The sequence below is a fragment of the Lampetra fluviatilis genome, chromosome 1 (assembly GCF_964198595.1).
Source record: "Lampetra fluviatilis chromosome 1, kcLamFluv1.1, whole genome shotgun sequence".
In the NCBI taxonomy this organism is placed as follows: Eukaryota; Metazoa; Chordata; class Hyperoartia; order Petromyzontiformes; family Petromyzontidae; genus Lampetra; species Lampetra fluviatilis.
Genome location: NC_136275.1, coordinates 36,775,286 through 36,791,035, shown reverse-complemented (window position 1 = coordinate 36,791,035; position 15,750 = coordinate 36,775,286). Strand labels below are relative to the sequence as shown.

At 51.3% G+C, this 15,750-nt stretch overlaps 1 protein-coding gene across 6 annotated transcripts in view; it reads right to left on the bottom strand.

Annotated features, from left to right (window-relative positions):
* The window catches only part of LOC144935147 (protein sidekick-2-like), a 477,776-nt gene that overhangs the window by 185,214 nt on the left and 276,812 nt on the right, over positions 1-15,750 (bottom strand). For all 6 annotated transcript variants that reach the window (XM_078861598.1, XM_078861616.1, XM_078861625.1 and 3 more), the window contains exon 5: positions 6,899-7,032. In XM_078861598.1, coding sequence (XP_078717724.1) covers positions 6,899-7,032 — 134 coding nt within the window. The remainder of the gene's footprint in view (positions 1-6,898; positions 7,033-15,750) is intronic.

Genomic DNA, 15,750 nt, shown 5'->3' with positions numbered 1-15,750 from the left:
ATCCCAGCCCCCCCACCCCTTCCAGCCCCCCACCCCTCCCAGCCCACCTACCTCCTCCCAACTCCATCACCCCTCCAATCCACCCCGCCCCTGCCAGGCCCCTCCACACCCTCTAAGCCCCCCCCCGACACCCCTCCCAGCCCCCACCCCTTCTGCCCCACCCCTACCAGCCTCCCAGCCCCCCATCCCTCCCCACCCACCCTCACGTGCCCCCCCCCCCCCCAGATCCCGAGCCTCGCTGGGGAAGACAGCGCTGCTACTCGCTTCTCTTTAATTAGAACCCACGGGAGCACGGATGAAATTGCAACTTTCTCTTTCTGTTTTCTTTCAAGATTATCATTTTTTTCCACCTTGCCACAGAGGCGGCTTGTTTTGCTTCTCTCTACCGACCGCTCCGTTCAGTGTGGGGTGAAGCGATGAGTCTGTTTGTGTGTGTGTCCCACGACCCCCCCCCCGCCCCAAATATCCCTTAGAGCTACTGCCCCCCCCGCACCCTCCCCGTCCCCAACGCTTTGCCCAGATTTCGGAATGCATATCAACAGCAGAAGCCTCCTCCATCCCAGACACATTAATCAAAGCGCAACCCTTTGATCAATCTGCTCGGTTTTCTCGAAGCTAAGCCCCCCCATAGCAACGGAACTTACTATTACAACTACAATAGCACTGGATCATCTTTGCCAACGTTTCTCGTGGACTCCAGGTTATAGAAATTGCAGGGGGAGTCGGGATTTTTTTTAGGGGCATTTTCTTTCTACGTGCTGATAATTGCTCGCGAAGTGACAGCGATGGGTAACTTCGCCTCGAGCTTGGAGGCAAATTCCTCGCTGCGAACGTTTGCTGACCGCTAATCCTCCGTGCTAAGTGGGCGGACTCAACAACAAAGCGCTTCCTGCGAGAGAGAGAGGTGTTTTAGTTTTGTTTTGCTCTCTCGTGACTCATGGTGTACACAGTGCCCGTACACTGTTGTATGAGACCAAGAAGACTCGTACACACGCACGGATTCTGTAACACGTCCAAGCGCGCGTTCACCCTCTGCCGTATTCCATTACCGGTTATATATTACAGATGCTAGATGGATTGTTTTTACATCGCAAGATTATGGCAGGTGACGGGGCTTCATCCAGCAGTGGATAGACCATGGATGATCCCGATAAATAATGTCACTTTAGTATCCGTACAGCGGCCAGGTGTCACAATGTTACCCGCAAGCTCCCTTCATGATTCTTAGCGAGAGTTTTTCGCAACCCCCTGCTACAGACGGACGGACGGACAGACGGGCAGAGATATGAATCAACAGTCTCACAGTCTTAGTTGGGACGCATAACAAAGTGAGTGAGTGAGCGAATAGATAATCGCACGTGTGTACGTACTTACACACAAAATCCATCTGCGCTCTGTGAGACGCAAGAGGAGTTTACGTTGCAGCTGTTGGAATGCATTCTAGAAGCGCGTCTTTGTATTTATTATTTAAAAAATTCATCGCGGCCAATATAACTCTTTAATTCCGCAAATAATGCGCCCAATTATCTTCATAATAGAGCACCTCACAATGACAGCAAACATCGTCCATTTAACGCACCACTGGGTACATTATAAGATTGTTGCTATTTTCGTGATGCTGTTGTTGTTACCGCTCCTGCATCAGTTGAGGCATCTGGCGTGTGTCGGTAAGTGCTCGACGCCAAAGCTGAGCCAACCAGTAAGTAGCTCAAATATGCAAAACGATGTTTTTGGCGCAGCTCTTTTTTGCCCGGACTATTATACCGGGTCCACCCCGTATCAAAGCACCACTACCCCCATTGCCAGCACTCATGCCGACACGGGAGGGCAGTGTTGTGCCAAGGCGGAGTCACGCGTGGTCAAGGCGCCGACTAATTAGAGGCAGGTGTCTGTGTGTGTGTCTGTGCGGAGAGCGGTAGTGTAGCGGTTCGCGCGCTGCGCTATGAACCCGGCGACCCGAGTTCGATTCCCGCTCACGGCCAACACCAGTGACGATTATCTGAACCGGTCCCGGACCTCCCCTAGGTCGACTCAGCCTCAAACGAGTACCTGGTGTGGTGTGTAAACATCACCACTAGGGAGACAAAGGCGGTCGGGCGTGGTGCTGGCCACCCACCCCCTCGTGTACTGTTGCGGCCTTCATAGGTGTTCGCTAACATCACTTGCCCCTACAGTGTGTTAAGGCTATATGGGGGATCTTTGTTTGATATTTGTGTGTCTGTGCAGATGTTTGGGTATTGTACTGCTGGCTGAGCCGTGGAGGCAGTGACGCCTGGGAGGGACCCCGTTCACGTCGGAATGCGCCCGATCTCGACGAATCTCGCGAGCTAAGGAGGTCACGCGAGCCTGGATGGAGCGCGGATGAGGTTGGACGACCTCTGTGCGCAAAACATGGGTTGCTGTATGTTTATTTATCCGAGGCTGCGTTGTGGCCAGAACAAAAATGCAGTACAGCAACACGGATTGCTGCACTGAGCTTCTGTCTTCCCACGTGGTTGGATCAATTGCACTGTATTGGCTTTCTCGTGTTGCCCTGTTATATTAATTACATTGGCCTGAAAGTCACTTTTGCGTAGTTAAAAAAAAAGATCTGGATTTTTTCACGCACTGCTTTTGTTTACATATCTAAGACTTGTGAAACGCTGTTGACCTGCCAGATGTTATTGGTATGAGCACTCCATCTAAGTACGGGGCCCTGCTCGTACAATATTGCATTGCATTTTGCTCGCACGCAGAGGAAAACATTTAGTATTGACGGAGTGTGAGAGGTACTCGCGAACGCTTCTTCTCAGCTAGATACGGGGCTGCACGTGTGACCACCAATTTAATATGTAACGCCCTTTAATTGGCAACATTATCAAAGAACCGAAGAGGTCAGTCGGAGCGAGACAACGGGACAAGTCATCGGATTAGTGTGTGTACCTCGGCTGGTTACGGCTCGGTGGATGCTTTAAAAAAGAATACTAGTTTCAATTGATAATGCGCCTTTCAACAATCGTTCTCAGGGCCTTGCTATCATCCAGCAATGGATGGAGCACGGCTGACAACGCTGATAATGACGATGTTACGATGGGGTTGGAACGATTCTCTACAAATTCGACAGTCGTGTAAAAAAAAAGAATTATAATACAAAATCACGAGACTGACAGCGTGTGCCAAAAGACGGCCCCTTCTCATGGCTGTCACTCAAACGTCTTTAGCGAAAACACACGCAAAGTACGCTCGGTCTTCTCCTGAAGTCAAACATTTGCTATCGCCGATGCACTGTGAGCGCATACACACTCAAACATGACGGCATCTGACAGTGCGGTTCCCCCCCCCCCCCCCCCCGATGTCAGTGGCAGCGGATTAAATCTGCCAGTGACTCCGAGTGACTTGCAGAGGCAGCCGTCGGAATGTGGCTGTAATTTGACGGAGTGGAGGTGGAATTGAGAAATCGCATTTGCGAAGACAAGCTAAAAACTACACGTTTTTGCAAGTTATTTCTGACCGAGTGGCTGCCGCGTGAATGCTGCCAATTTGCCGCAAATCTGTGCCATGTCCTCGCAGGACCCGGGGGTGGTGGGTTGTGAGGACTGAAGGATTAACTATCGTGCTGCTGTCATGCTTTGGTGAGAGCAAAAAAAAAGTAAATAATTATCTACCCCACCTTCCCTCCTTCCACCCCTCCACCCTCCACCGAGCCAAACAAATGCTTCTTATGCAACCAGCCCCGGCACGAGCGTCTGAATTGCCAGTTGTCTTGCAGGAGGTGCTCTTGATCTTAAAGTTGCAATCGAGTGGGCGCGTTATTTTCGTGGCCGAGAGCCTAATCTGTGAGGGCGGTAATGCACGAGGCAGCCAAGCAGGGCTGATAACTTCGCGACCGTCTCTTGTTAAAGAGCTGCCACCCCCCCCCCCCACCTCCTGACCTCCTGACCTCCAAAGGCATATTGAGTCCCAACTATAAGAGACGTTGCTCTACCAGGGCTGCATTTGTATTGCAAATGGACGGTGCACCGCATTGCGGGTTAGGGATGCCGCCTTTGGTTTGCAATGGTTGGCAACGCCGGACTTGCGATCCAGAGGTCGCAGTCTCGATCATCCCTGTCGGGGCAGTCGGAAGAAAATAAGCGGACAAGTTCTTCTGAGACCCCCCGCCCCCCCCCCCGCCTCTGTTCACGCAGTCCAACCAGTGCGGAAGAGTCGGCCAAATGTTATCTTGAGGTTCTCTCTTTCTCCATCGGACGCCCTCGTTTGTCAATGTCCTTCCACCAACAGCGGCGTGAACACGCAATTGCAGTGCTGCACCTTAACCTCACCTGTTTCACTTCGGTAGGTGTGAATGCCTATTGTTAATCGTCTGCTGGATAAGAGCCTACTCCAAAGCCTGCGCCGGTCGTGGGTTCAATCCCGACCCTGACGTCCGCTGTATATTTGGAGTTTCCATGTTCTCCCCGTGGTCGCGTGGTTTTTCCCTCCGGGTCCTCCGGTTTTTTTCTCCACATTTAGAAACACGCGTTTACAGTATTTGGCTGCTATACATTTCCACGTGATGAGAAGCCACTGCGTTCAGTTATCATATGTAGCCAGGTCGCTTCTGAAAAAGAGCTATACAGCTCAGTGGGCCTTACCTGGTAACATAAAATAGTTAAGTTGTAAATATTCTGAGATCAGGAATGTTACTAATGATTTGGTGACAGGCTGTATGTATATGGTTCATTTCTTATATACGCTGATGCTGAGAAACATGTTACGACAATATATATTTTCCTTTAACATAATAACAGCCATTACGACACCAGTGCCAAGCTAGGTGCACAACAACATCACTGTCAGGTTATAGGCACCAGTGAAGAACCACTGACAGGAGAGTCATGTGGCAAGCCAGATGCTATGGGGTCTACAGACCGGAGTGACTGGCAGTATGGGTGCATTGCAGGGTCGGCATGCCCCCCCTCCCCCATCCTAATTCTACCCACCCTCTTCGTTGCCTGACATCTAATTCTCACCCCTCCGTCCCCTGGACCCCGGTGCAGTCGCACCGCCTGCACACTCGGTAGCCTGTGCACACTGCTGGCAACGGCATGCCACCTCGCTGTGTGTATCCGTGACGTTGATGGGGATAAAGGCGGGCTTACGGGGCCCATGAAGATGCAGCGTGGCCTTGGCATCTGCCCCCTGCTCTGTCCGTGCCCTTGCGCACCCGCAATGCCCAATTAACGCTGAGCGCAAAAGTCCAGCGCATGAATCTCGCGGCTGTTTTGCATCGGTTTACGAAGCTTAATTGGGGAGGCCAGCTGGTGGCTGGACCTGGGCTGTGTAGCCTCGCTGTTATTTTCACCTACAGCGCGCTTTAATTTGACATCAACACATGCCATTTCGGCATTTCAGACCAATTTCACCAAAGCGTGCCCCGTTGCTACCTCGAAAACAATACACATTGCGATTGCAATACGAAAGAATACGATGTGGATTTAAAGGCGTCTTAAATGCCGGTGCACCTTGAGAACGCGGGACGGGAAACGGTGGGCAGATTTATTGTTGGTGAGACGTAGCCAGATGGGACAACACAAGGACGGCGTTGAGCCTGGATTTGAAGAGGGGCCGGCAGTCGACAGCACGGGTGACAGGGGGGAAGGCCATTGCGGACATAAGGGGCAGCATAGTAGAATGAGTGACCTGTCACTGAACGAACGTTGACAGAGGGGGTTGGAAGGGGCCTTCAAACGCAAGCCTTCAATGTGTACTGCTGGCCTTAAGTTGATGGATTAAAGACAATGATTTTCATTCGTTAATTCATGAACGTTAGCCGCAACCTCACGTTGCTCTGGCAAGAGAGGCCAATGTAAGGAGAGCGCCGGTCTCTGAGGCTCCCTCTCACGACAATACCGCTCCATCCTCTTCATACGGCCAACAACAACAGAAAAACCACCCACTGACAATGCCATTTCCCAAATCCTAGTGATTTTCTCAGCTTGGGAGCCACCGGTAAGTAAAGGTCTCACATTTTTCACTTTTGTACAAAGGTCATCGTGGTGGTGGGGGTGAGGTGAAGCGGTGGGAGGAATCCCACGAGACTTCTTCCCCCCATCAGTGGCCGAGCTGTAGCGCGGTGCCTGCTTGTTACATAGCTTTGTGGTTTGTGCCCAGCGGCCTGCCTGGTAAATACTGCGGGTGTATTAAGCCGTAAAAAAGAAGAAATTCGTCTGTTTCACGGTGGATGTTGGAGATCATGTGACGCTATTCAGAAACAGAATATTTATACTGGAGGAATTCGATGAGCTATGAAGCTCTTTTCACAGATGTCCAGTATTCAAACAACAGTAGGCCATGTGGGCCAGTGTCGCAAGTTCAAGCTTGCCAATTATATTTTAAAAAATACCCACAAATTACCTAATAGCGTAAATCCGCATAGCAACATCATCCCATGCTGGCAGACTCTTCTCGTCTGTGCTATAAAATGATAGGGGGTGATGCAGTAGTTTTATCAGTAGGGGGGCTATGTTGCTACACATAATCTCAATTGACTAACATAAGGACACATTTTTTTTTTCAATGTTGGCAAATTAGGCACGCAATGGCCTACCAGTTTAAGAATGACGCCGCGGCAATCTTTACTGTGAATTCGACGGCGAGTGGCATTTTATGGTTAACAAACACCGCAGTATTAACCCAGAGCGGACCGGCAAATTCGACCCGCTGAACCTCTGTTGTCATTCCTCCTGCTCAACCCATTAGCACGGTTGGCTACGTACGGTGCGAAAGAAGCCCAACACACGCACGTACACACAAGCGGGCGGATGGGCTATACCCCCGGGCCGCATCACCGCTCAAAGACGCAGAGAGGTGCTCGTGATTTGATTTGATCTCGGAGTCGCCTCCGACCAGCTGCCCCTTCCGGCTGGCACGCGCTCACCTCTCACGGTAAGCACGATGGGCGGGCCCGTCTTGGTCTCGCCGTTCCGCTCGTTCATCACCTGCGCGTGGTACGTGCCGGCGTCACCGGAGGCGGCCATCATCACCACCAGCTGGTTCTCGAGCGTGACCACCCTGCGCGTCGAGAAAGGTGGAAGGGAGGAGGTGGATGAGGAGGAGGTGAGTGCTGATTTTTGTCAAATAAAATCATTATTTGGTGATGCTGCTGCTGCTGTCTTGGCAGTGGTGCACAAGCATAATTAATAACACCAAAAAAAACCTCAACATATTCATCAGTAACACTGTGTGGCTTTAAAATAAAATAAAGATATCATGGGCGATGTATCAGACAATTATCTTCTTAAAAGTGGATAATAAGAGTTGGCACTGTCCACCATGGGGCCTGATGAGAATAACAAAAATCCTTCAATAATAAACAAACCCATTTTAAATTTAAAGGGTGGTTTTGATACCCAATGGCTACTGCTAGCCAACTAAGCATTCGCCAATTTGAAACTGGTAATCAGAAAACATTTAAACAAGTGGAATTCTCATCAAGCTCCATGGTGTAAAGTTATGTCCCCTCTTCTTGGTTCTTTCGGTAAAGTCACGTAGAACGGAAATAATAAAATAATAAAAATAAAACATAATAAAATAATTCTCACGACGTTTCGGCCACAACTGTCCCCTATTCTTATTTTCCACTCCATCTCGCTGGCCTCTCTAGAAGGATGACTGAACCGACATGTCAAACATGATAGATGCTGCTCAAGTAAAGTTGTTCGCAAACGTCCATTGTCAGGCATGGTATATCCACTGCTGGATGAAGGACTTCCTCAGTTGCCATTGTCCATCACGGTCTTGCGACGCAACAATCCATCCAGCAGTCCCTGCACTTGAGCTGCTGTCGTCCCTCCCTCCGTGTCGTGACGTCCTCTAAGGCAAGTGCCCTACCCTGGCATGGCCACTCCATCTTGAGTGTCGACCAGCAGCCATCAGCCCTTCAAGGTGATGTGTCCTACCAAGGTCGAGTACCATGTTTCAGACTTGAGGCACGTTCTCTAATCCACGTCTTCCTCTTTCTGTCTCTCATCTTCCCGACTCAGGCTCCTTTCTGTATGCAGTGTGTTTGTCCTTTGCCCTGTTCTGCGTGAGATGCCTCCTGGTTCTCTGTTGTTTTCCCAGAGCTAACCCACCCACCACCCCATACTGAAAAATAGCCGCAAATGAATTAATTGGGACGACATTCAGCAACATCACCCCCCCCCTTCCCACTGCCAAAACTTGACAGGACCCTTCTGAAAAAAAAACAGTCTTGAGACTCTATGAGGCCTTCCCTGGGTAAACAAGTGGAATACAAAAAAATAAAGATGTCTTGATGACAAAGTGATTCTAGCTACCAATCAAAATGAGTTTCAGGAAATGAATGAAGGCTGCACAGTCGGCAACAATGTCAACTTTAATGAGAGGTACACAGCTGGAAACCACACGAGAGTTGTGTGTATGGCTAATAATACTAATAAGCAACATAACATCGTGCATGGAGCTGAACGTTTGCAATCGGTGTGTATCGCCTATTCTAGACACGTTCATTGGAACCGTGGGCACACCAATAGATGGACACATATGAATCAGACCCTTTCAAAACACGTAAGTGACTGGTGAACAGGATGACATTTATACGAAAATGTTTATATATATATGCATTAGCGAGCCTTGAACATCAGTCATTTGGGATAAAATAATTCTACGACAAAAAAAACAATCCCAAATCCTGAGACGTATTTTGACAGATGAGGATACATGTTTGGGCAATCCTATTCTGGAGCGCCTTATTTTTAAACAAGGTGATCCTATTCAAAATAAGGACCGCCCCATTACATATTTCGGAGAAAAGCTTGTAGGTGTAAATAAGCCACGAGGGCCGACTTCTATTCAATGATGGGCAATTATTAAGAGGATTATAAGTTTGCAAATGAAGCTTAACTCACAGGACACGATGCGAGTGTCGCCGAGCAAAGCGAAACGTGTGTGGTTTGCAAAGCGGCGAATCGCTCAACGTGTGCGAATAGATTTCGACTCAAATTAAGCCGAAACATTTCTCCAACCTCGAAATAGAAATCGCCGTGAACGCTACTCACGCCGACTGCCTCTTCCCCCTGCCTTCCGCCCTAATCGACAGCAAGTGATGCAAAAGCCCCTCCGTTGGAGGTCCCTTCACTCGGCGTGACACCGAAACAGACGTTCATTACGAACGACAAAATTAAATAATTTATAGTTCACATCACAATCATTTAATTCACGCTCTCCCCTTCTGCGTGAGACGCTTCCGTGCGTCGCAGCGGGTCGGGGATCGGCCCGTTGCTCCGTTTGCCCGGCCTCGCGACTTTGCGTGCTTTTTCGCTGGAGGGCATTAATAGCGGCGCGCGGGGGTAGGATTATGTGTGGCTATCGTCTGCAAGCTGTCGTCGATTTCGCCGAGGAGTAGACCCTCGGGGTGTACGCAAAGGGGCACGCGGCCAATTGCACGGCCGGATCACGCGATCGCACAGCTCAGAGCAGCGATGGAAAAAAGCAACCTAACTGATGGCGTGCATCGCTCTTCCTTCTGCTCGAGTGCGAATTTAGGTTCTAAATTGTAAAGCTGCAGCTGAGCTGTGCGGAAAAAGTAGCAGCAGTAGCAGCTTCAATCGCTGCCTTCCTCTGCGAATCATCAATTAACCCACCATCCACCTGCACGCATTTTCGCCCAAAATTGTGAGAAAAAAAACAAAGGGTGAACTTTAGTCGCCTGTACAGCCTGGAGCCAGGAGTCGCCCTGCCTCGGAACCCTGTGCTGTGACAGCACCAGCACCAAGGGATGGAGACGGAGACATGGCAAAGCGTTTGTTACCCATTTAAACTCGTAGCTCGTAGGGACCCGCTACAGACACTGAAGTGCCTGCCTCAACAGGACCCAGGTCGATCAATGCATTAAGTTGTTCACTCTGCCAAACAAGGGCGGCTGGGGGGTGGGGGAGGGCGTTGCGCCGACGCAACACGCATGAATGAATACATGAATGAAGGTACAAATCGCGCTGGGCCGGCCCTTCCGCTCCGAGTGGCCGCTATCGCCGGCGAGCGGCGAGCACGTGGAGGTGGCGCAGTGCGTGGGGAGCGGTTATGACGAGCCCGCGGCTACCTTCTCATCCTCGTGCCCCCAGCGGGGGTTGGCTGACCCGCTCTCGCGAAAAACTATCGAGGAAAATCCGGTTCAATTCACACGATGACACCGCAAAATGCATCGAAACGACGGGGGGGGGGGGGGGGCGGGGCGCGGTGGGCGGTGGGAATAAGCACTTTGGCCATCGTCCAAAGCGATTTCGCCAAGACGGTGAATATTTAATAGCTGGACAAAAGTCACTCTGTACACATTTTAGCAAACGCATTATTACATATATTTTCTTCTTCTTCTTCTTCTATTTTTATCGCCCCCTCCCTTCCTTCCCTTGTTTAAAAATTGATTGGGCCGAGTGTGTAGAGTACGCAATGAAAGTTTGATGTCCGAGAATCACGTGTGTGCGTGCACTCTTTCGGAGGGCTGCCAAAACCGCGCATTGTCAAACCGCGTGCATTTTTTAAAGCATCGAAAGGGGGGGGGGGAGCTCCGTGGGCCCCCCGCAAAAGGGAAACATCGACATCGCGAGAGAGAGAGAGAGGGAGGAGGTACACGTGCTAACAACATGGCTATGCTCTCACCCATCATCATCATCATCATCACGTGTTCACATCAAGCGCGGTGTGTTGTTACCAGCGTGGTAACAAGTGGATTGGGTGTAAACCCCCCTGCTTGGCGTTCGTCTGAAGCTGACGTGACGGTTGCGCGGCTGCGTCTACGATGGAACCGCTCGTGCAAGCGAGCTCTTAAAGACAGATCTGTGCGGGAGGGGGCACAGCGGGGGCCCAATGCCACGTGAAAATAACTCGTGTCTCGGTGTTCATTGTGTTAGATGGGTCTCACCGGGACGGTGACCTGGAAAATAGTTCTGCACTGGAACACCACATCCAGTATCCCTCTCGCCGTGGTCTGTAGCTACTTCTGGTCACGTGCCACTTACTTGAGTTCAAAAGAAACCCGGAATATACGTATACACACGGTACACCACATTCAATTTACCTCTCGCTTTGGCTGCGGCTACTGTGACCAAGAAAATGTTCAGTGATTATGTTGTCCTTGCTCAATGCCCCAAAACGTCGACAGAACGTGTCGAACTAAGGAGGCTTTCATGCAGCACTGAATTGGTTGACGATGATGGTGAAAGCGACCAGTCAGTCTAGCCCCCACTTTGGGAACGGGGAATTTCCACGACCGGCTCTGGGCATACTCTTAGGGGCCAATGAAAATGAGTAACGGTGCCATTGATCTCTGGGGCAGTGAGACCCACGTGTTCACTGGCTGCCAAACGTGTTGTATGGTGCAGTTCAGAACCTTGGACAGCTACACGGTGTGGCGTGAGCGTGAAGCGGCCGCTTCAGTTCCTGCGGCCAGAGTCTGAACGCCCCATGCAGCTCAAGGTGCAACACAGATTCGTGAAAAACAACATGTGTGATCAAAAGGTCAACTCAAATTAAAATCCTTACAAATGTGAAATATCGAAAATCAAGACCAACTGAATCTCATCGCTACCTTGTATGCAACTCTGTACCCTCAACTCACCACATCTCTGGCGCGTGCCTCCATCTCTCTGATTTCACTTAATTTCTATTTCATCTGTACGTCTTCTTTCTCTCATCTAGTGTCCATATTTCTCTCATCTCGCCACATCACTACCCCCTGTCTAGATATCTTCTGTCATCTTATATCATTTCTGCTTAGGGCCCGCAATGGGCTAGCAAGCACCCCCTCTTGCATTGAGTCCGCTCAGTGAATTCCTCTGGTGGCTTGGCCATAGAGCTCGGCCTCTGTTTGTATGTCTGTGCAAAGTGGACGAATCTAAAGGCCCAGCGATATCTTCATTTCCAGCGACTTAGCCTCTTCCACTGCGCTCCAGTGCCACGGTTCAGATTTGAAAACCAAAACATCCCCGCAACATTGAATTGTCCTTACGTAACCACGTTTAACCCGGTCTCACTTCCTCAAAAGAGATAATGAATCTCGATGGGCTCTCCCCGAGTTGAATGAAGGACATCAATCAATCAAAAACGAGCGGCGAGAGCGCGCGCGCACACGGGCACCCCGAGGAGCATTGCGTCATTCGGCAACGTTTCTCTTCCGCGTGCACTCAGACGTCGACATCGTCTCGATCTAAAGCGAGAGCCGGTGGTGGGGGCCATGGAAGGCGAAGGGTGATGGTGTTTGGAGGCGGTTGACGGGTTAGCGTTGCTCTAGGGGTGGGGCGGGGTTCGGGTGTCGGGGATTGAGGCGCTTTCGCTACAGCAAATACGGTAGCCGCATGTTAATGCAGCTTCCACAGATGCCCCGCGCTCTGCATGCAGATGAACCGCGCTCGAGCCGAGTGGACTAGCGCAGCGCGGCGTCGGGGAGAGAGAGAGAGGGCGGAGGAGGATGGTGGCGTTGAGCGAGCTCTGCCTGGCGCCGCGAGCGCAAGCTCGCACCAACACGCGAGAAATCACGGTGCGCAGCTGTAGCACAGCGGCGAGGAGGCAGAGTTGGGGGGGCAGAGTGGCTGGGTGTGGGGGAGTAATAACCCCCCGCTGGGCCCCCCGCCTATCCCTACCCCCCCGCCCTTCCCCGCCCGCTTTGTCTCGGCAGCGGCTGACAAAACCAGCCCCGAGCGAACTGGGTCCGCATGTCGGCACCGGCAGCGACGTTGCGCTTTGAGTCCCGCGTTGAGCTGACAAGCCCAGCGCATCGTGCAGCATCCGAGGTTACGCATCGCCGAGGAGCGGGAGGGGTGGGCTGGGCGAGTTGTTTAAAAATTTAAAAGGAGCCTAAGGGCTGTTGAGGGGCACGGAGATTGGGTCCTGGGAGTAGCGTGGCCATCGGAATGTCTCCCTAAGTACGTGTCGGCGGGCGGGGAGTGTTCGCGGTGTGCGGGTACCTCCGCGCGCGGCTGCGTGCTGCCCGCGTGCGAATTCGTGTCTCTGTGCGTGCGAGCGCGTGTCGGGGTGCGAGTCACGCGCGTGTGCGTGTGCGTGCCTCTGTCTTCGCGTGTGTCCGTGTATGAGCGTGTCGGTGTGTCCCTGAGTACGCGCCGGCGTGTCTCTGTGCCGATATATTTGCGTGTGTGTTTGCGTATATGCGCGGGGGGAGGAGCGGTGGTGCAGCGGTTAGAGTGCTGAGCTACGAACACGAGTTCGATTCCCGCCAACAACCAGCGACGATCATCTGAACCAGATCTGGGCCTCCCCAAGGTCGACTCAGCCTCAATAAGTTCACCAGTGCGATGTGTAAACATCGTCACTCGGGGGAGACAAAGGGGGCCGGGCGTGTTGTTGGCCACCCACCACCTGGTGTGCCGTGCCGGCCTTCATAGGCGCTCGTTAACAGCACTTGTCCCCCAACAGGCTTCTGGGGCTATACGGGTGATCTTTGTCTTTGTTGCGTGCGTGTACACTTGCGGCACCCTGGAGACGGCCGATTTTGTTAATGCGACAGTAAGAGGCTGATCCCACTGGCTCGCGTGCAAGGTCCCGCTAGAGTGATTTAACGGCTGACGAGCAGCAGCAGCAGCAGCAGCAAGCAAGCAAGCAGCGAGTGCCAACCACAAGGAGCTATTTCAATTTGTGCCGTGAACCCAGATAAAAAAGAAATATATTAAGTATGTACACAAAAAGACCCACAAGTGTAAGGCCTTGCAGTCAAATGGTAGTGCCGGCCCATTGGAGCCCCTAAGAAGAAATTAAGTAAAAAAAATGCGACTCATTTCAATGTATACGCTTCTTTGTCTTCTTCTTCTTGTGTCTAGTGAGATAACGGAAGAGAGATAGAGACGAGTTAGGGATGGCGGGAGATGAGAGGAATGCGGGCAAGAGGCGGAGATCGGTGCAATGCGATGAGAGAATGGAGATATCGATGAAGCTGAAACGTCGTGAAACGAGAGAGGGAGAGATGTCGACAGGAGACAACGGAGATGTGGCGAGATGAGAGGCGAGAGCCGCACACGAGATAAGAAGGATGAGAGTGATTAAATCACGTTTTATGATTAAGTGCCTTTTTTTCTATCATTATCCAAATGCGAGCCGATATTGGAATCTTCAATGTTATATTCATTATCCTCTTGGGGGTGGTGGGAGGGTGGATCTTGATCTACTTGAGTTGTTTTACTTTGCTTATGGTGAGCAAGCACACCCACCACCTTGCTTGCAATGAGTACCACAGGGCTCAGAACTCCGGACCGGCAAAGATTTAAATGCGTCTGTCGCAAAGCGGCAATTGGCGCGTGTGTTTCCCAGATGGCAATTTAAACGAGACGCGGTGGATACACCGAACGGTACATCACGTGCCTGGCGTCCCCGTGCCCTTGATCAATATCCCCGTGGTTTTTGGCGAACTGTTAATTAGATTTACTGCTCATTCACACGTATGAAAGTAAAAAACCTCACAAACGTGTATATTTAATGCGCTTTAACGTTTGCCCCCCGCCCCGCCCTTCCTCCAACAGGGCGATGTTTCTCGTGTAACTCATAGTAGCAGCCGTAGCGGGAGCGGTAGCGTCGTGGTTAGCACACTCCGTGTGAGGAACCTCATGCGACCCGAGTTCCATTCCCACTCACGACCAATCACATTGGCGGATATCTAAACCGGATCTGGGCTCCCCCTAGGTCGACTCAGCCTGGAAATCAGTACCGCGTTTCGGTGTGCATAAAACGTCGGCACGTGGAAGACAAAGGCGACCGGTGCGCCGTTACACCGTTCACAGGCGGCGCTCGTTAACAGCACTTGCCCCCAACCGTATGTGTGGGCTACACGGGGGATATTTGCCTTTGTAGCGGTAGCAAAAGGGGTTGGATCTCTCATAGATCTAAGTGGACTGACAAGAGAAAAAGAGAGAGAAATAAAACCTCAAAGAGGGTATTTCATAAGAGCAGAAAAGGCAGGTGATTCCATTTAAGATGTGAAGCTGTCCGAAAGTGACCAGCGCTGCGTGTTATACAGCAGCGCGCGCGATCGCGTCATCTCACACCGCCGCCGCTGATAAGAATTTCCCTGTTAGCGCCTACAAATGAAACTGACGGCTTCGAAACATCACATCATAGCTCGGGGCATGTCTGGGCTTTAAACACTTTCCCCTTTCACGCATCCCCCACTCCCTCCTCCTACCCCTTCCCCTGCCCCTCCCTCTCCACCCCACACACCCCGTACACTCCCCGGCCCCCCGTGCCTCCCCCCACTAACCCCCCCCCCCCCACCGTCACACTCATTTGTCAGATAATTGCTGTTGGAGGAGCCATGCCCTCGCCCAAGTGCGCTAATGCCAAGCCAGCTACAGCCTTTGTCTCCAGTGGAACCTTATCTCCGAGCGAAGCGGGCATGTTTGTTATTTATCAATTTAATTAGCACATTAATGCGAAGCCTATAATTAAACGCACGCGGGCAAACACCGAGAAATTAAAACATTTCCAAATGACCTTTAGCAATCGCTGATTTTGTTTAAAAAAAAAAACTTACAAAAAATCCGCGAGTAAAGTATCGTCCAGTTGATAAGAGTTAGAATTAAAAAGTCTGCGCCGTTTCAAGGTGTGGGTGTTAAACAAATATTTGTTTAGGGGGAGGCAGGGGGCGGTTGCTCAGACTTAGATAACTCTGGTGCATTCATCCCGGGTAGCTAGATAACTCTGCTGCATTCATGCCGGGTGCTCTTCTGGATTCATGCCGGGTACGCGGATAACTCGGGTGCATTCATGCCTGGT